The 21,543-nt window shown below is 34.8% G+C and overlaps 1 protein-coding gene across 1 annotated transcript in view; it reads right to left on the bottom strand.

Moving 5' to 3' along the window:
• LOC306655767 (PTB domain-containing engulfment adapter protein 1-like) overlaps window positions 1–18,068 on the bottom strand; it is a gene marked incomplete at its 5' end in the record, with an annotated part of 56,628 nt that extends 38,560 nt beyond the window's left edge. Inside the window, 4 exons of the mRNA XM_079130384.1 lie at window positions 109–246; window positions 8,572–8,670; window positions 14,782–14,882; window positions 17,939–18,068. Of these exons, the coding sequence (XP_078986510.1) occupies window positions 109–246; window positions 8,572–8,670; window positions 14,782–14,882; window positions 17,939–18,068 (468 nt within the window). The remainder of the gene's footprint in view (window positions 1–108; window positions 247–8,571; window positions 8,671–14,781; window positions 14,883–17,938) is intronic.
• Between the last annotated feature and the right edge of the window lie 3,475 nt (window positions 18,069–21,543).

The raw sequence follows: 21,543 nt of genomic DNA, 5'->3' as shown, positions 1-21,543 counted from the left end.
GTATTTACAGACCTTATTCACTTCCAAATACTTTATTAACTCCGGAAACAAGGCAATTCCTGGCTTGTAGAATGGAACAAACCACCCTAAAACATCTGGCATACTTACACACTTTTCGCTGTCAAACACATAGCACAAATGTTTATTTGACTCAGAATCTTTGCATATGAAAGTGAATATCCTCTTGTCAGTTTTATCATCTGCGCAAAATGATATTCTATGAAGCTGGCAATTGTGTTGGACTTCCTGTGAACACAGATGGAAATAAATACTGTTGATGGCTTTTTTTCCATTTTCTGAAACACCAGCTTATGTTAATAACATATAACTTAAGATTTTAAAAGTGTAACAATCGTCTGTTATGCTTCAGTTTTACAATTACTACACCCTAAATTTAAACAAACATGCAGTGTAGATGGACCTCCTGACTCAGGATTAAACTAAGATATTCATTTCAATGGTACTCAAAAAAAAACACAAAAATACAGGAGGATCCAAGGTCCAGAGACTTTCAGAGCTATAAAGCATCTTAAGAGACCATATACCCTAAATCCTTCATGTTTATACAGGAGAACTTTGAAGTCCAAAGAGATTAAGATACTTCAAAAAAGAATGAGCCTAACCTTTTAAAACCCCAATTCCTTTCATTTTATGTCACTGCTACTAATGACTATCACGATTTAGAACAGAACCTCATCTGCAGAAAATTTCACCTGAAACACACCATCATTTTCATTCCTAGATTTTTTTAATTAATTTTATGTCGCATATCTTCATTGTTACTCATACACTCCTGAACCATTTGTGTCTAGGTAGGTCATCCTTGCAAATTACATAATGTTCTCCATGGCAATAACCTCCAAATGACTGAATCGACCCTGCTTATCAGTAGAAAGACCAATACTGCAACCAGAGGTAGAGCTACAGAACACTATGTGCACACATATACACAAGCCATACACACAAATATCGAATTATAAAATTCATGCAAAACATCGGTAGGTACTTAATTAAAATAAAATGTATATATAATAAAACAGTTTTTATACTTTTATTATTTAGTCAAAAAATTGTGTATTTGATACTAATATACTTATATTCTAATAGGTCATCAATAATATTTAATCATTTTTCAGTTTGCTGAAGCACATTTTGAAAAAAATGAGGAAAATGTCATGTATTTATTTATGACTGATGTAAATGAGTAAAAAAATCATTTTGTTTTTTATTGTGACTATGAATATCTTTTTTTTTCAAAAATGTATTATGATACTAGGAATATCATCAGAAAATCAGGTCACCTGTATAATTTAGTGGGTATTTAGAGATGGAAACAACGATAGTTTCAGCCAAGAAAGACTGATGAATGTTGCCTCAGAAAATCTGATTTTTAGTAAAGTTTCTCTCTACAGATGATTTCAGTCTACCTGTAGCACAAATTCTTGGGTTGCCCATTGCAAACACTTTCCTCATCTTTATCCCAGATAAGTCAGAATCTCAGGGATTTTGATCAAAATAAATATCACTAAGGTAATTAAAATCCTTATCCTCCCAAGTTTTGAGTTTGATATGTAGATTTGTAAATACTAAGATTTGATTTATTATTCCTATTTGCATTACTGTTCATCAGACTAAAAATCAGCATATAAAATGAGAAAGATAAAGAAATGTTAAGAGAATTTGCCAACAAAACGATGCATCTTTCCCTGGATGCAAACCAAATAGTAAGCCACCAAGGAGTTTCTTGGCAAGCATGAAAATTAAAATGAGGAACCGTATATGCTTGTAAGGTATTACTGGAGAGCCCATATGTCTCGGACCATAGAGAGGACCAGTTCTGAAGAGAAGGTTCAACTCATATAGGCGTTTTCAAACAGAAAAATCAAATGATTTGTTAATGTAATAGCAATGCGAAAGATACAGTGTGGGTGAATTTAATTCTTTTTAAATTGATACATATTAATCACAGGTTTTTTCTCATAGTCTGTGCTTAGATTGACAATGATCACATTTGTCTGACACTTTCCAGTATGTTGCCTGATTATCCAGTCCCTTTTCATATTAACATTTAGTTTTGTTTTGATGTTAATACTGCCAATCAAGCAATAGCTCTCAGCCACATGGTAGATACCAAATACTAGTAGCAGGTCTATATCACTTTAAAAATGGCATAATCATGTTAATAATACATGAGAGAAATCATCACTGCCAAATCGTATTGAAAAAGTATTTCTCATTTCTATTCTTAAGAGAAATGACAAAGAATATGCAAAACACCTCATTTACATAGCGGGTAGTCTAATGCTTCATTCACCTAACGAGGATGTGAACACGACGACTTAGTAATAAACAGTGTGGAATCATCCTAATATTTGGATTAGCAAAGGTATCTTTTTACAAAAGAAGACTAATAAGCTGAAACTTGTAAGTTCATTACTTTAAGGTTTTTTGTTTTTTTTTTTGCTATCACTGTAATAGATATTTGTGGGTATTTAATGTAGTATTACTTTTGGTGAAATGGGATGTTAAAAAAAGGACAGGAATACAATAACAACAGGTCACAATGTGGAAATACATATCCTTTAACATTAGTAATATTTTAATGGAGTTGGAACAAAAAAAAAAAATGAATAAACATTTTAACCCCAGTCATCTACACTACATACTTTTAGCATCACATAATCGTCATTAGGAGAAGAAGTAAGGCAAGATACGGAAAAAAAAGATATAGGAATAGGAGCCTGTTGTTAGACTGCTTTCAGTTCCATCTCTTCCTCTCAGTTGGGAAAGAAAAATACTGTATTTTCTATAAAGTAAGTCCCTGTTAGAATAATAACATGTTTTAAAATCCTGCTTCACACATGTATATTTAACTAGAAGTAAATTTATTTTAGGGGCTTCATATTTGATTTTTTTTTCTTGATAAGAAAGTATACCTAAAATGACTTGAATGACAGGGTGTTTTACTGGTTCATTCTGTCTTCCTGGTTTAGTGTGGTTCCTAAATGCATGTGTGTGAATAGGCTGTACTGGAGTTCCCTGGAAAACGTGCTTCTTTCTTTCTCTCAAACACACACACACACACACACACCAGGCTTTTTTCTGTAGATCCTGATTCTAAAATGCATAAGCAGACTCCAGAAGTCAGCTCACATTCATTAGCATGTCCCAGGACACTAATGCTCTGCAGAGTTTGTAAATCCCTTTTTAGACTACCTTCTTTTTTTTTTTTTTTTTTTTTGTACCAGGGATAGAACCCAGGGCACTTAACCACTGAGTCACATCCTCAGTCTGTTTCATTTTTTATTTTGAGACAGGGTCTCTCTAAGTTGCTAAATCTGGCTTTGAACTTGCAATCCTCCTGCCTTGACATCCCAAGCCTCTGGGATTAGAAGCATGCACCACCGTACCTGGCTTATCTTTATTTCTTAATAGAATAAAAAAAAAAAAGAACTTTCCATATATGGGTAAAGAGTAAGATACAATATACCCATATATAATACGTAAAAGTCGCTTGTTACATATCCATAGGTAGTATAATTGAACATATATATCATCACAAAGATTTTAAAACTCTAAGATGATTCTTCAGATTTGTTAGGGGTAAAAATTCAGAAATTTACCCATTCAAAGCTTAGAAAATTCACTCTTTGGGAGAAAAACACAATTGGAACTCTTTAAAACTAGCTATTAGGTATAAGAAATTGAGAGTTTTGGGGAGGAAAGAACATTGGTATTATTGATTTGAGTAAGGTCATATAGGATGATTAAAGTCTTGGTTTCATCTATTCATCTGTCGATGGGCATCTAAGGGAGTTCCATACTTGCTATTGTGAATTGCACTGCTATAAATATTAGTATGCCTATATTATATATACTATATTACTATATATGTATATACTATGTTACTATATATAAATATTAGTATGCCTATATTATATATACTATATTACTATATATATATATACTATATTACTATAGTATGCTGATTTACTTCTTTTGGACAAGTACCAAGGAGGGAGATAGTTGGGGTATCAGTGGCTCCATTCTTGGCCTTTTGAGGAATCTCCACATTGCTTTCCAAAGTGGTTGTACTAATGTGAAGCCCCACGAACAATGTTAAGTGAACCTTTACCTCACATCCTCTCCAGCAATTATTGCTATATGTATTCTTGAGGATTGCCACTCTAACTGGAGTGAGATGAAATCTCAGTGTAGTTTTGATTTGCCTTTCACTGATTATGAAGGTATTCTTACAATAATGGAGTTTCACTCAGCCATAAGGAAGAATGAAATTATGTCATTTGCTGGCAGATGACTGGAAATGGAGAAAATCATGCTAAGCGATATAAGCCAGACTCCGAGAGTCAGGGTCTGAATGTTTCCTTTCATTTGCAGAAATTAGAAAGAAATACAAGGAAAAACAAGAAGTGGGGGATATCATGATAAAAAGAAGAGTAGAACAGAGGAAGGGATTAAGGGGAAGGAAAGAGGACTGTGTAAGGCAAGCAATTGTGGATTGAAATTGACAAAAGTGCATGTATGAATACATTGCAACAAATTCCACTTTTATGTATACCTATAATGCACCAATTTAAAAAATAGATGTATAGAAGAAAGACCAGTACAATATAGGAAGGGGATCAGGTGGAGGAAGAAAGGGATAGGGAAAGCTCTGGAGTTAGGAATGAGCAATATATGTTATATGTATTTCTTTTCTGTCAAAAAGAGCCCCACTGAATGTTCTAATAACACATAAAAAGATCAACTGATTAATCCTGTTAACTTGAACCCCACATCACTGATATTTTATAAGTGGAATTTAGACTGAGGCATGGAGATCTGAGGGTAAAAGCTTAAAGAGAACAGAATGAAGGCTGACAGGCTACCCCTATTGGCAGAAATTTGAAAATACGGTTTATCAACAACAAAATGGTAGATAGCAACCAGCCACTTTCTTATCATTTTTGCTTTTGTTTAATTATCACCAGTCACAGATTTTTAAGTCCATGTGAACTTTTAAGACCATTCACATTATTATTTCTTTGCTCTACAGTATCAACCACTATGAATTCTTTAAAAAAAAAAAAACATTATTTCTATTTTTACATTTATAAGTTTAGGAAAATTTTTCTTTGCATTGCAGGTAAAACACAAAAAAATCAATAAAGGAGCTAGAACAAATAACCTGACAAACCATAAATTATTGATTAAGGGGCTTTATAACAATAGGTTTCCCCAAATGATCAGGAGGTCAAGAAATAAAAAGCAAATTGATATGATAACAGAACTAATTAATGATACTGGAGATTGAACCCAGGGTTCTCTGCCACTGAGCTGTATCCCCAGCCCTTTGTATTTTTTATTGTGAAACTGGGTCTTGCTAAGTTGCTCAGTCTGATCTCAAACTTGTGATCCTCCTGCCTCTGCCTCCAGAAAGCTGGGATTATAGTCAAGTGCCGATGCACCTGGCTTGAAGGTCTTAACTCTTCACGTATCTTTCACTTGAAAAAAAAATACTATCATTTAAAAAATCATATTAAGTCATACAGGAAATAATGGTTGAGTTAAAAAAAGCTGGAATGCATACCCATACACTCTTCACCTAGCCAAATGTAGTGATGTACCACACTGCATTTACATGATCTATCTTACACATAGATTCAGATTTCCACAATGCGGTATTAGTGGTAGTCATCATATAGTTTTTTAAGTGTATATTTTGTACCTGTCTGAAGACATACCATTATTAAAGTGTCAATTCTAAAGACTAAATAAATTCATATTTGTATTTTCTAACTACTTAAACTTTGTATCTGTTGGATATTTTTAACTTTCTAAATTTTTTAACAATAAGAGAAACATTGAGTAGAGTATATAGACTATGTATATGCATTTGGGAAAATTTCTTAGCTTAGGATACACCATGGTTAGTTCTGAATAAAAAAAAAAGATCATGTGAAAATGGTACATAAAGTGTGTATTATTATTGATCCTACAGATTTCATATTTTAAGATGTGCCTTGATAAGTTCCAAAAACATGGACATAAAAAATTTAATAAAAAAAGTAATTTTACACACACACACACACACACACACACACACACACACACACACTGAAACCACTACACAATTTGTATATTTTAGAAGAAAACTTTCAACACACACATGGGCTCCAAATGACCTACTCTGAATGGATGTGTGCCAGGATATACCCATTTAATTTTAAAAAGGAAATGCAGGAAGAGGATTATTTTTCTTTTTGATTGCATGTAAGACTACTCTTAGGTTGCTATACTTTTGGCAGCACTACCCTCTGTAACTAATTGTTTCCTCATTATATTGACCGTTTTGTAATTATTATTTGCCCAAAGAATATTCCCAGCTCTTCCACATATTCAAAAGATAAAGCATCACAGTCACTAGTCTTGTTTTGGAGTGGACTACACATATTTCATTATGTGTTTCAATCACTTTTCTCCTACCCTTTTACCTTTACCTTTTCCTGCTACCTCCACAGCAGTTACTTTGGGATGGCTATAACTTAAGTACAATTTCTATGTATTTGTTTTTGTATTAAATACTAGATTAGATGGTCGAATTGTGAGATATCTTAAATCCATGTCTTGAAAATTCTGAAGGAATGCCATTGTTCATTAAGATGGAGTTAAATAAGAGTAACTGTGGGTGTATCCAAGTTATAGTCCAGTTGTTCTTAAATATTACAAATGCAAAATTTTTACATTTAGAAATTATGGTTCCATAGGCTCACATGGGAGCTTACATTTCATTTTTGCAACTGCTTCAAGGCAATTTTAATGCAGGTATTCCATGGACAACAATTTGAAAATAAGACCTACTGCACATAGTCACCAAACTGCATGCACTATACCAGATCTCCTCACACTTTAATGCACACAGGAATCACTGAGTTTCTCCATAAATTGTGGATTACAAATTCAGTGGGTCTGGATAATGGTGCGTCCAGCCCTCAGACCACACTCTGAGGTTGTTCCAAGCTGGTATTCATAGAGGTGAAGGTATCAATGGTACCTGCTAGGCTACTGAAAGTTTCGGACCCATGAAAAATTTTTCATAATCTGTTCACAGGCTGCGTTTCTCTTGCCTTTATAACTGAATTTTTCAATAAGCATGACACCATGGTAGAGGAAAACTTTGACAATTTGAATTTGTTAAATGGTTGGAGTTGAATTTAAACGAATTTTCCAATCCATCATGGTATTACAAAATTACTAAACAATAATTCTGAGGCACTGGGAATAAACTATTTTATTAGCTTACTAAGGTTGCCATCCACACAGATTGGGTGCCTTAAATAACATAAATTAATTTTTTCACAGTTCTGAAGATTAGAAGTCCAACATCAAGTTGTCAGTAGGTTTGGTTTCTCTTCTTGGCTGACTTCTTGCTGGGTTTTCACATGGCCTTTCCTTGGATTAAAGTCCCAAACCCCAGCATGTCTTAATGTCACTGTGTTTGGAGTGTTAAATTAAACAAGCAGGTGCCAATTAGCTTGAGGCTATCTCCTTTGAGACTCTGCATAAAACATACTGCAACTTAACTTATTGTGTAAACAAAACCTAACTTGGAGTATAACAAACAGAAGTTTCTACCAATCACAAGTAGAAAACTCATCGCACCATGCCCGCTTACGGCAGACATCTAGCTGCAGTCAATGAGGTGATTTCTCTACTTCGCTCATGCTTAGCCTATAAGTACTCCACATTCAGGTTGGCGGGTAAGCTCTCTGAGCTTGTTTTGGTTCCAAATCTACCTGGTAAATGAATGCATTGTTTGCTCAAAAAAACTCTGTTAAGTTTAAATGGCTTAAAGTTTTCCTTTTAACAGGAGATATGATCTTTAAGAAAGTTATTAAGTTAAAATGAGGCTATTAGTATGGTCCCTAATCCAATCTGACTGGTATACCTATCAAAAAACAAAGTTGGACGTGAGAAATCACTACAGGAGTATGTGCACAGAGGGACAACCATATGAAGAGGTGGTAGCAAGAGGGTAGCCATCCACAAGCCAAGGGGGACTCAGAGGAAATTTACACCAGAAGCTCTGAATCTTGGTGCTCTAGCCTCCAAGATCTTACTTACAAGAGAAAGTTTCTATTGTAGGCCACTCTGTCTATGGGTTATTGTTACAGCTGCCCTAGAAAACTAACATACGCTGATTATGTCCGTAAACAATAAAAATCAAAGTAGGACATTTTAACAAACAACACAGATCTTTTGTCTTCTTTCATACCCAGTGAACCGCACTGGGTGCATCTTTTTCACATTACATGAAGAAAAGCTTCTAAGTATAAGTGTGAGTGCTGTTGAGTGCCTTTAGTATAAGTTACTGCATCCCAAACACAGGCTGAAGAACAGACTATTCAGTAAGAAATTCCAAAATTATTTTTCCCCCTCTAAAGATATTTTAGAATTTTAAATTGTCACCAACGAAGAAATAATCAGTTCGTTAGTAATTAATATTCATTAAAACAGGTAAAAATTGCGATTAAAGATTAGAATGCTCTGACATGCAAAAATAAGCCTTACCTTTGTTTTGGGTTCTAGAATTTTTACTCCATAAATTGATATTTGCAACTCAACTTTAGGAATTTTCTGGCCTTCAGATTTCTTGATGTGTCTTGCAAACTACAAATAAAAATATTTCATAAAAACTTAATTCTGTTTTTTTTGTGGAGAATGAACACAAACAAATACACATTTGGAGTTTTCCTTCAATGTCAGATTCTCATTAAGTGAATTATTGCTCATTATGAAGTATTTTATAAAAATAATCTCAAAATATTTAGTGATCTCAGCATTTTACCATTATAATTCAGACTGGATTTCAGTAACTTTACTAAAACCTGATTTTTTAATGTACTTCTTTCATATTTTAAAAAAAGAATTTATACCAAACAATTGAGAAAACACAGAACACTTTGGTGATAAACAGAGATAAATTTGCTTTCCTGTGGAACTTTTGCTTTTAATACCTTTAGAGAACTTGCAGTTCACCAACAGTTGATATGCCATTTTTGCTAGTTTGGTATAATACCCTGCGCCCCACCAAATCGATGAGCAAAAAGAGATAGACTACTATATCCCTGTCAAAGCTAAGAACTGCGGTGAGTACTAGCTAAAACACTCAAATGTAGATCTAGATTCAGTTTAGAATTATAAGCATAGTGAATATCTGGAAAACACATTATTATTATTATTATTTTTTTTTGGTAGTACCAGGTATTGAACCCAGGGCCTTGCATGTGCTAGGCTATATCCTCAGTCCCAGAAATAGTTTTAAGTGCTTTCAGAATAGTACTTATTGTATATTTTCACTGAATTAGTTAAGTGTATGTAAATGTATGTTAGGTTCTGCTATAAAATAAAAAATAAAATCAGAATACTCATTTACTCAGTAGATAGAGTTTCTACATTTCATCCAGCCTTGCCAGATTTACTGGTGGAAAAATTACAGGAACACAATTGTATGTGAATATTAAATAGTGGATATATTTGATATCTTTAGTTTAGAATAGATATACATACACGCACCCATACACATATTCACAAACACAACATATGCAAGTAAGTGTAAATATGTTTCAGGTAATAATTTGGAACATACTGACATTTTTTAAAAGTTATTCATTGTTTATCTGAAATTTAAAGTTTACTGGGTGTTCTCATTTCACCTGGCAATTTACTTTCCTTCTTACCTTGGTCCCTTTGCCTTTCTTTTTAAGAAAGGTGTAACATTTTTAAAAACAGGTTTCTCACCCCTCTTTTAGGGTTTCCAAAAGCCATTTTCTACTAGAACATTTTTTTTTTTTTTTTCAGCATCTGGATGCTCTTCCTAATAGACTCAAAATAGATCATCTGTAAGGCCAGGCAGAGCTCCAGTCCTCTTTGTGTCATATTTATTTGCATTGCGTATTTCACCCTAATTTAGGGCAGATGTGAATACACATGGTATAGTTCAGTCCTGAGGCAGGGAGTGGTTAAAATTCTTCTCTGTGCATGGCTTTGCACTGCCATGGAGAGTAACATTATTAATGCATGTATGAATGCCTTGAAGTGTCTGCCTTCGTATCCCAGAGGGTACCATTTGCTTTTTCCTTGTTGGGTGGTGTAACTGTTGTTGGTGAACAGCTTACTGACTTTCCTGCTCTATGGATGTAGCCTGCTCTTTCTTTTTTCTTTTTCTGCATCTAGCAGTCTTACGTTCTGCACATGAATGGACTAACTTGTGCCAGAGAATTTTCTTTTTTGTCTTTAAGAAACGTGTTTCTCTTCAATGCACATAAAAAATTCTTCCAGTTCTCTGCTAAAGAATGTGTATTAATTTTCTTTTCCCTTCACAGTCTCTTTCTTAAATTGGCATCATTAAGCAATTCAGGGTGTTCACATATAAAAGCGTATAAAACAAATCAACTGCTCTGCATCTACGTGGAGGCATCTGTCTAAGCAAAGCAAGTCTCCACTGCTGGCTGCAAAACCATTCATTCTACTTGCTTCCTCCCTCCTTCTGTTTTCCCCAAACACAGTAACAGTGGTTTCCGAGCCCTCTTCCACATCTGGACACAACATCCCTGTGACCTCTGATGAGAATTGTGCAATTTTTTTAATTTTGTAAAAAGTCCACCACAAAACGAACAGTAAACTTAGCTGTTGAGAAGGCAAAAAAAGAAGAATGGAAGAAAGGAAGGACACAGGCAAGCAGGGGCTGATGGTAGAAGCGCGCGCGCGCACACACACACACACACACACACACACACACACACACACACATGCTGGAGGGGTGAGCAGGAAGAAAGGCAGAGAGGGAAGGGAAGGGGAGAATGAGAGATGATAAAACATAAAGCATCTGACCCCAGGTTCCTGAATCTTTCCCTCTGCTTCATATCAAGATGAAGTAATGAGATTATCCAATCCAATATTACCATTTCAAAAATGAGAAAAGTCCCAGAGAAGTAGCTTGACTGTAAAATGAGTTTGTAGCAACTAAACCTAGAACCTACCTTTCCTGATGTGCGCTCAACAACCCTTCTCATTTACTGCATGCTTTCTGCATTAAAAAAATAAAATCCAGAGCTCTATCTTCATGTACATTAAGATTGACACTGGTTATTGGACTTGATTGATGAAAATATGTTGCAAAACTCTTATGCTTAAGAGTTGTTCAACTCATATTCTAAACAGTCTAATATTCTCCTTCCTGTTTCCTTGTCTCTCAAACTTAAGTTTACTATATTCTACTGCTTACATATTTACTTCCGAGTTTCCTCCTTTTACTTACTAGTAGACTTAGTTGTGCTCCAAAATATTTCTAGCTTGGAAGTGACAGAAGACATTGAAAAACATGCTGCTCTTACATTAAATTCTTTTCCCCATTTCCGATTTTAATGTTGATTCTTGAAGAATAGTTTTTCCATTTTTTTTTTCATTTTTTCTTCAATGGATTCAGTTCTTGGTAGAGCTAGATAGATAGAAGGATCTACCACTAAAGCTTGAATATGATGATTTAATGTAAATAGTCAAAGGGGTGAGGTTTACACATTCTGGATAGTATCTGGATACAACAAAAACAAGACCTTTTTCACCATAAAATGATGAGTATTTATGAAGGTTTGCTTGAAATGCAAGAAGTACTTGTTAAATACCTATTACTCCTAGGTATAACTGCTAAAGAAAATTTAAGGGGAGCCCAGAGCTTCAATGTCACACAGAATTTCTATCTATCTCTCAAAAGACATTTTTAAAAAGTAAAATCTTAACTATACTACTAATGGAACATATACACTATTAGACAAGAAAATCAATTTATTCCTTTGGGCCTATTGTACTGAGGTACTATTCACTTCTGTTGTTGTTTCTTATATTTAAACTATTAAAATATTCCTAATAATCAGGTGGGGAAATCAGCTACCTTTGTATATAACATGATTAAGTTTAAACCTTTTATTAGTTAAATACTGGTTGCAAAGACAAGACAGTTATGCTGCCCAGAAAGAGTGAGGTTGGAGAAACGGCTGGGCTGAGACTAACAGGACTCCACAGTGAATCCCAAAGGCCATATTTCCTTGAAGTAACTTCATGTAATATTAATGAAGCTCCACTGAAGTGAGGGTTTCTTCTCTAAAGTTGGGGCTCAGGAATGCCACCCCCTGGTTACCTCCCAGGAAAACTGACAAGTTTTGAATCCGTATTTCAGTACTTATTCGAATGTAAACCTCAAAAATTGTTTATGAAGTATAATGAGCCCTCTGACATTTATACTAGTTGTATTAACAAAACAACTAGATCAATCACCATTGAAAATGAAATTCATTACAATAGCAACAATAACTACATGATTAAATACACAGAAGCTGAAAGGGTTTTTAAGTTATTACATTTTGAAATATTTGGTATGTTTTTAAATCTTAGACTAAAACATGATTAAGAAATAGAAATTACATGATTGAGAAATAGAAAGCATGTTGTTTTGACAAATACAGATTCTGAAAGTAAAGACTTCAATACTTATAAAAATTACTACATTTAAGAAAAACTTACAAAATCTAAATCTCTGTTAAATGATATAAAATTCTAAATAAAAATTGTTTAAAATTTTACAAAAATTAAGCAGATCTTCTGAAACAAAACAAACCATGTAAAATAGATTATTGAAATCCTTAGTTTTGATTAGCCTAGATTAAATTTGGAATTCTTATTTAATGTGAGAAGGCTGTATATTTAACATTGCAAACTTTTGAAAAATGAGTAAATATAAATAAAATGTTCCTCTTGTAGCAAATGAAAGAAATACTAAATAAACTACAGCAGATTTTAAAAATCAATCAGGATAGAAATGTTTGACAAAAATAAGCAAGAAATTAAAATGGGGTTGTGTATGCAAGGCAGTTAAACAAGTTTTTTTCATAGAGTCATAGCACCACCTGCTGGCCATTTACATGTCAACAAATTTTAAAAGTCACCAGGGTCAACTTTTCAAAAAGTGCAAATATTTTTGATATAGTTTGCATTGTAGCTCTGACTTCAAATAAAATATAAATTTAAAATTACAATAAAATTAGCTATTGTTTTATTCATTCTCATTAGTGCATGAATCTTTATCCTTTGGTAGACCTTCCTGAGACACAAACTTTTTGAAATCAACCAAGATAAGATTACTTAAGTACATAATTGTTCTTGAAGACATTTGGGAGACAAAAGTTACCATCAGTTAGGTGTGCATTTTAAAACTACACAACATGATTTTTATCTCATTGTAAATTCTATTCATTCTTCAATGTAATACATTACTAAGTATGAAACTTCATAGGAACCACACATAAAATCCCACAAAAATAAACTAGTCATTGATTAGAAAGCATTGTTTTCAAATCTCTGTTTACATTTGACTTAGTTGTTACTTTCTCAATTCTTTTGGTTTGGGATTTGGGTTGACTGATGAAAGGAGCTCCCAAAATATAAATATTAACACCCTTGTTCTTTTATAAAATATTTTGATTGTAGAGAACTTGGGTACATGTCTAGTTTTGCAATATCTCAAAAACATTTCAACAGAATCCTATTCTAAATGTTGCCCTGTCTTTAAACAGTGAAGTCTCTTACTGATCAAGCAAAGGAATAGTTAAAAAAAATTGTCTGTCTGGTCCACATTTTCCCCCTAATGAGAGTGATACTAGGATCCTGGGATCCTTAGTATGCTTAATTAAAAGAATTAGGTAGAATATTTAAATTCAAAATGAGTGGACAAAAATATTCTCTCCCTCTATTTCTTCATCCATATTACAAAGCATCCCACTTAAATTTTTTCCTGAACCGCTGAATAGCTATACCTTGTGTGACAGTCTCAAAGCAAGATACTACTTTGTAGTGTCATGATTTTGCCTAGAACAATCAGAAACCTGATACTCCTAATGCAATAATTGGATGATCTCTAAATCAGATAAAATTAGAGAAAAAAATTAGAAGTGTGTGAAGAAAGAAGGTAATTTTAACATGATAAAGATGAGAAGTATGTTGAAGGAGTTTTTCTGATTTAAAAATCTCAGTGAGAACAATATCCTTTGAGATGAGGAGTCATTAGGTAAACTTGCTGGGTGACATCTTATATAAGACTGTTTTAGAGAACATCAATTATGAATATGTGGAGTTACTTCCATTTTCTCAGGAAGCTAGTTGATTATGAATGTATGCTTTTGCTTATATTTTCTCAGAAAATTTGTTGATGTCGAGTCTGTGGAGCCCTTATTCAAGTCCTCCTCTACCCTCTAATTCTCAACCAGTTCCTCTATGGCTGCTCGTGGGCCTGGCCTAATCTCTTGCATTTGCATAATACACAGGGTCCCTACAAAATCCTGCTTTGCAATCAACTTTAAATGCATATTGCCAACTGGTGGATATGGATTGCTATATTATTGCCAGTTTTTGAGTGAAGGCATTGTTCAAGCAAAGTGAAGTCAAGTTCCTGAATGTCGATGCTTATGAAATATTGTCATTAAATGTTTTAGCAATTATGAGAAATTATATCTTACAAAATACATTGTGCCATATAAGGAAAAATAAATGTGTGTACATATTTATTATTTAAAAATGTCTCCTTGATCTGATGGTATTTATTCAATAGCTCATTTTTTTTTACCAGGGAGAAGCTATTCCTGCCACAAAGCTTTCTGTTTTCATTTCCATCAATCTGCGATGACATGACAGGTACACACACGAGGCATTTATTCAAAGGAGTTTCCCTACCTTTAGTTTCCTCACAGCATCTCTCACAACCTCTGTTCCTTTCGGCTGCTCCACTTCGGTGCTGCCAAGAAACTGAAAATGGTCATTTGTGAGAACACGGGCTATTCCATGTCATTTACCACCAGGTCAATGTCAACTACAGCACTACACAACTGAACGGTTTCATAATATGCAAACTTAAGTCCTAATTAGTAGAAGAACCATTAATTTCTACTCTGTTTAAAATATATAGAAACATAAATATAACACTTGATCATTTACAAATCCTATTATTTAGACTTTAAAAAACCCATTTCTTACATATTTTATTTTCAGACTTTTTACTAGAATGAAAGCAAATGTATCATTGGGGAAAAGAAATAAAGTTGATCTCAACAATTAAAAATTTAGTAAATATTAACAATTAAAAATTATCTAAAAATTCAAAGCACATCAATGTTTTATTTGTTACTATAGCTAAACTTTGATACTATATTTCAATTTATAATTTTACAACATTTTCACTTGTTTTCCAACCATATAACTCATACAGCATGTAGTATTTAAAAGAAAAAAAAGTTTTCAAAATCCAATATATACCTTTCAGTATATCTAGTCTGGACTTTAAAAAAACACACATGATCTATAATTTAACTGTTTCAAAATGACCCTGAAGGCAGTCACTAAGGGTGTTTGGTTAAACTTAACTAATCCCCCAAAAAAGAAAACATTTCACAATAATTATCACATTTTGATAAATTCTCTACCCTGGGGAGACATAGTTCCTCCTAAATAGAGTCCAACATCATAAAATGCCTAACTTCAATGAGAATTGAAATATGGAAGTTTTATTGTGAAAAATATTTCTATAAAATTACACATAATAATTAAATTCATGAAAATATATATAATTTCCCAAAGACTGGTTTCCTTCTTGTCACACACTACCAATTATAACACCAAGGTCGTCACGGATTCACCACCGCTCACACATGAGCACCAGATTGCTAGTAGGTGATTTAGGGGATGTGATTTCATGTGTTCGTTTCCAGTGTGAAAGGGAATGATACAGTGAAGCCATGGTATCTCATTCTTCCCTCCACTCTTGAAAAAATAACAAATTCATTAAGAGTCTCGGTTTTTTTTTGAAATGGACTTCCTGTGTTACCCAGGAAGCAAATTAAAAAGCATATGTGCAGACTTCTTAAACAAAAAACCCCAGAAACTTAGGGCAGCATGAGGGAGTTATCTATCTAATAATATTGCAGTTAACGCCTTGGACTGAAATCTGTTGAGCAGAATTAGAAATGAGTGAACAGATTATGAGGGTAGTAGAAAGTAGATAAAAAGGGTAAATTGAAAATACAGATGACTGCTGTTCCTGAGAACCTAACCTCAGTTGCCCTGAGGTAAAGTGAAGGCCTACTTCTCAGATTCTATAAGGTACAAAGTTTCTTTCTCTAATACGTTCAAATTCTACCAAACAATTGTTACTGGGGTTTAGGTAAGATAAGTCAGGCACTGTGACCTAAAGTTGTTGGCTGACCAGGCATATATAAAAGATCAAAATAAATGGAAATTCTCACCATGAAAGGAATTGAAAACCTGTCTATAAGACATGGGAAACAGCCAAAGTTATTCCTTTCACCAGTGAGTCTGTTCATTTCCTCTGTTTACATCAGTGTTTTCAACTTTGTCTTCAAGATGGATTCACAGGAAGAGATCTAAACTTATTATCAATGCCTACGAGTCTGATTCATTTGGTCCAGGGCACAGTCAGGACATCCGTATATTTCCCAGCTCCTGAGGTGACTTTAATGAGCCACCAGCTTTGAAAACCACTATTTTAGATCATCCAGCAAGGATAAAGGATTCAAGTAACAGAGCAGGATATAACACAAGAGGAGTTATTTAATTTGGAGTAAATCCATGGGGTAGAGTCTTCTCTGAATTGATCAAAGCACTGAGATTCAGTTGTGGGTGGTCTAGTATTAGCAGGAACAGGGAGGCAAAGCATATTACTCTTTTTTTTTTTTTTTTTTTTTTTTTTTGTGATACTGGGAATTAAACCCAGATCCCCTCTAGCAGAAAATAGCTAAATCCTCAAACCTTTTTATTATTTATTTTGAGATAGGATCTTACTAACTTGCTGAGGCTGTTCTCAAATTTGCCATCCTCCTGCCTCAGCCTCTCAAGTAGGTGGAATTACAAGTGTACACAACACTCAGCAAAAGCATATTCTTTAAGGATAAGTGATGTCTGTACCAAAGAAGAAAGAAACTGAAGTATCAGTATCATACTATAAGAGTAACTGGCAATATTTTGGGGAAAAGATACATACTTTGGCAGAAATGTTAAGAGTCAGTAAGTATTATATGCGAATAGGATCACATGGAAGAACCCCAAGAATATTCTAAATAAATCCACCTCTAACAGTGCTCTAGGAAATTTTAATGTTTCTTTCACATTGGCTTTAATTAAATCAACTAAGAAATAAACAGTGATAGAATCCTTGAATGATGGTAGAATTAAACTAAAAGACATCTTAAGATAGGCCTTGTTACTTGACCCAACTTTTTCTTATAAAATTAATTTTAAAGTTGCAAAAAAGTCTACCCTTTATATTTTTTGCATATTTTAAATTATAAAAGACATAATGATTCTTACTCTTTTGAACAATTACATGTATCCCATTTCTATATAAAATATTTATAAAACTTAAATGTGACATATCAGTACTACAATGAGCCCTAGGCTCAGAATTTGAAGATATTATAAAATTACTTAATTTCTGTCTTATGACTCTTCCAAGAAATACAGATAATAATAGACTTCTCTCTTTATAAAATAATTCCACAGAGCAACCACAATAGGAGAAGGAAACACATTGTAAACCATGATGTTTTACAATTATGAAGAATTACCATTTCTTTATTTAATGATGGTTGGGGAAGACACAAAGGTTTAATGGACACAGTTGTGGCCGCTCAGCTTTCCTGGGATCAGTTTTATCAGCTCATAGACCCATTCTTCAGCTTGCCTGGGCTTTGCTAGCACTGGCTCACGCTCAAGCCCTTCCAAGCATTCTGTTAGGCAAAGAAGTCGCCTTGCCAGTACTGACAGCAAGAAGAACCTGGGAGATTTTTGCACTGCCTCCGCCCCCTTCCCATATCGTTACATTCTTTAGGCAATGTCTGCCTTAGTTGGGTGTAGAAAGCCGCCCTCCTTTGCCTTGAGGTGTAAGGTGTGATGCAGAGCTTTCCTGGGACTCTGGATGTGTGAGCTTTGCCTGAAGCATACTCTTCCATGCTCTCCTGCCCAGGACTACTCTGCTTTTCTGATTCTGTATTGATTTCACCAGAGCACTCCCTTCACAAATCACAGGCACCTAAATCTTTGCTTTGGGGTCTAATTCTGGGAAAAAAAGGTTTAAATGCTTACATTTCCAAACATACCACCTCAGACACAAACCCACAAATCACTGAAAGACTGTCCTAAGCGCTATTGAAGGCTTGTACAAAGCAGACTGAGTTTCATCGTTTCCATTCAGTATAGTGCCTGGATAGTTGGGGGTGGAGGTAAAATGAATCATGCCACAGCCAGGAATCTAGCCACCTTATCTCCAACAGAAGAGGTGTCAACTAAAACAGGCCAGGGGAACTGCAGACTGCCTGATGCTAGGCATGGCTGAGAGCTGAAGGGGAGGTGCTTACCATGCTAAGCAAAAGGGCATATGTTGTGTGGGTCACCTGACTCTCTTCTTCTGCCTGAGTTCTAGGATACCAGGTGCCAGTTGTAAGTCTCCAGGGAAGAGAATTCTTCCCTAGCGGAAGTGGCCCCAAGAAAGAACAACACAACCTATGCTGACAGTGGAGGTTCCTACATGGAATAGATGAGTCACCTGATCAGTCACCCCCTTACAATCCCTGATCAAGCACACGTCACTCAATTGAAGCTTTTGAATGCTCAGTCTTAAAGATGAAGCACAACAAGTATATATTTGAGAAACCCTCTCCCATGAAAACTGCTAAGGAAAACAAAGAAAACAGGGACAAAAAGAATGAGAAAGGAGCAAAGAGAAAGCAGAAAAAAAAAAAAGATTATTAAAACAAAAATCAATATAAATGTGTTGCATCCATTATAAAAAAAAAAACAAGACACTCAAAAGAGCAGGCATTTAAAGAACAAAAGAAACCCAAAGAAATTAAAAATGTGCCTCAGATGATTTAAAAAATAATAAGAATACTGGAAGATAAAGTTGAAGAAATTCATCAAGAAATAATTACTGGATGCTTATCATTTGATAAGTGATATCTTGGGAGTTGAGACTATAGCAGAGAAAAAAAAATCAGAGTAAATGCCTGCCCTGTGGGACTTACACACTAGTGGGGCAGAAGAGCAACAAATGAGATCATACAAACAAGTAAATGATATGGTACTCCAGAAATACTGTGAAGAGAGGGCGGGATGTAGGGGTGGAAGCACAGAGTGAGTGAGCATCTGTGAGTCTGCTGCCTGCATTCTAGATGGTTGGAGGAAGCCTCGCTAACTCAGTCAAAGAAGCCAGCTAGAAAGGGTGTGATATAGCTAGATATATGGGGAAGGCAGACCAGGAAAAGGAAACAAAAGTATGAACGTCAGATATTGATAAGGAAGGGGAAAAGAACACAGTCAGAGTCTCTACTTAATCAGAAACTCTGGTTCTACTTGAATCTACTGAATTCTGGAACTGAATTCTACTCAGTCAGAACTCAGGAACAGGCACCCAGCAAACAGTTTCAATAAGTGTCCCAGGTGATCCTCCTGCATGCTTAAATGTTGAGAACCCTTGTGTCAGGAAATCCAACATCAAATTACAGAGAGTTTGAGAAAGAGAATGGGAAAAAACTGAGGAAGAAAATTACTACCTTTCCAAGAATCAAAGCTATGCATTCCAGACTAAAGAATGGTTATATCACTGTCATGTAAAACCCACAGAAGCATAAGCAGTCTCATCATCAATACACTGGGGATAAAGATCATAAAATTCCAGAGAGAAACAGCACATATAAATGACAGCAGAATTCTTCAGGGAAGCAATCATGGAAGAAAAATGACTTTCAATTCTGAGAAAGAAAAAGTGATTTGAGCCAAGTTTCAAATCTATGAGGAAAAACACAAAATCATACTGATAGGTGCATGGGCACAAAATTCTGCCCTCCTATGCCCCAGAACTCAGTAACAAACAAAAAAAAAAAAAAAAATGGAGAAATGAACATAGATTACGTTGATGAAACAAAAAGATAAATTAAGCCTCCAAATAACATTGTGTTAATTCTGCACATACTCATTTATTCCTTAAGAATAAGATTATGTCCTGTTTTGGTGGTACTGCACACCTGTGATCCCAGCTCCTCCAGAAGCTGAGGCAGCAGAATCACAAGATCAAGGTCAGTCTGGGTATTTAGGAAGACCATGTCTCAAAATGAAAAATTAAAAGGACTGAGAATCAATCTCCAGTAAAACACACACACAGTATTTACCATCAGGCATTTACTAAGTGCTGAGGGAAAGAAATCCTGTTTTCATGAAGTATACATTCTAGTGAACATTTGTATGTGTATACTATGTCTGTGTTTATGTCTAGATCACAGATGCTTTATATCTTAGATGGAAGAAGTAAAAATAATACAAAAATGACACACCCTGCGGAGAATATGGATATTTAAGCAAGCATTAGGAAAGTCCTATGTAAAAAATGTTATTTTAATAAAAGAGACCTAAAACAAAGAAAAAGTGAAACACAAACTCAAGCCTATTGACGTTGAAATGCTTCTGCCATGTCAATTAAAGACGCAGACCCAGGAACTATGCATCCAACCCTGAGATTTGGGGATGACTTATGAGGGTTAGGGGAACCCACTGAGATCTCAATGGAAGGCTGAGAGACGGAGCAGGGCACAAAAAATCGTGGACCCCCTGGAGCTGCCAGGCTCAGGTGAGACAGGAGAGAATGCTGCTGCAAGGGGAATAAGAGCAGTACTCAGGGCAAGAGCGGTACTCCGGGCGATTAGGAAGGTGAAATCATTGATACTGCGAATTAGAGTTGCCAGATCCAGCAAATAAAATTACAATGTGTCACTGCTGGTGGGATTGCCAATGGTACTGCCAATGGAACCAGTCAACGACAGCATTAGGCAAACTTAAGAAGGCAAATAAGACGTCTTCTGTTACTAATATTATTTATTCATTTATTTATCTGGCATTATTATGCTTATATATGTCTATCTATAGTATGTGTCTGTGTCTACACATATACAATGTGTCTATACATACTGAACTTCAGCTCCTAGTTGAGGAGTAAAGGGTTGAGGTTAAAATATTGGATATGACCACCAAACAATATGGATGGATACGAAAGACATAAAATATCAGAGACACATTTAGAATAACAGACTAAAAGGGTAAGATGATAGCATTATTTTCCTCAAAATGTTTGGGGTATTCTTTAACTATATTGAAATTTATGACAACATGGCATGTATTTTCCTCCAACTTTACAAAATTTAAAATGCCTTTTTAAAATATTATATAAAGACTTTGATGAATACAGAACAAATATCTGATCTATATCGGATCTGTAGATCCGATTTCATATTCTGTTCAAGTACTGCAACTCATACCTCTCTCTGCTCAGATGGAACACTATTGTCTAGGCAGGTGTACTCGAATTAGGCACTTTACGGGTGCAATCTGTTGAAATGATAAGTATAAAAATGCCATCATATTTGCTCTCATACACAA

The sequence above is a fragment of the Sciurus vulgaris genome (assembly GCF_902686455.1).
Source record: "Sciurus vulgaris genome assembly, chromosome: 3".
Classification (NCBI taxonomy): Eukaryota; Metazoa; Chordata; class Mammalia; order Rodentia; family Sciuridae; genus Sciurus; species Sciurus vulgaris.
This window is presented reverse-complemented; position numbering and strand designations above follow the sequence as displayed.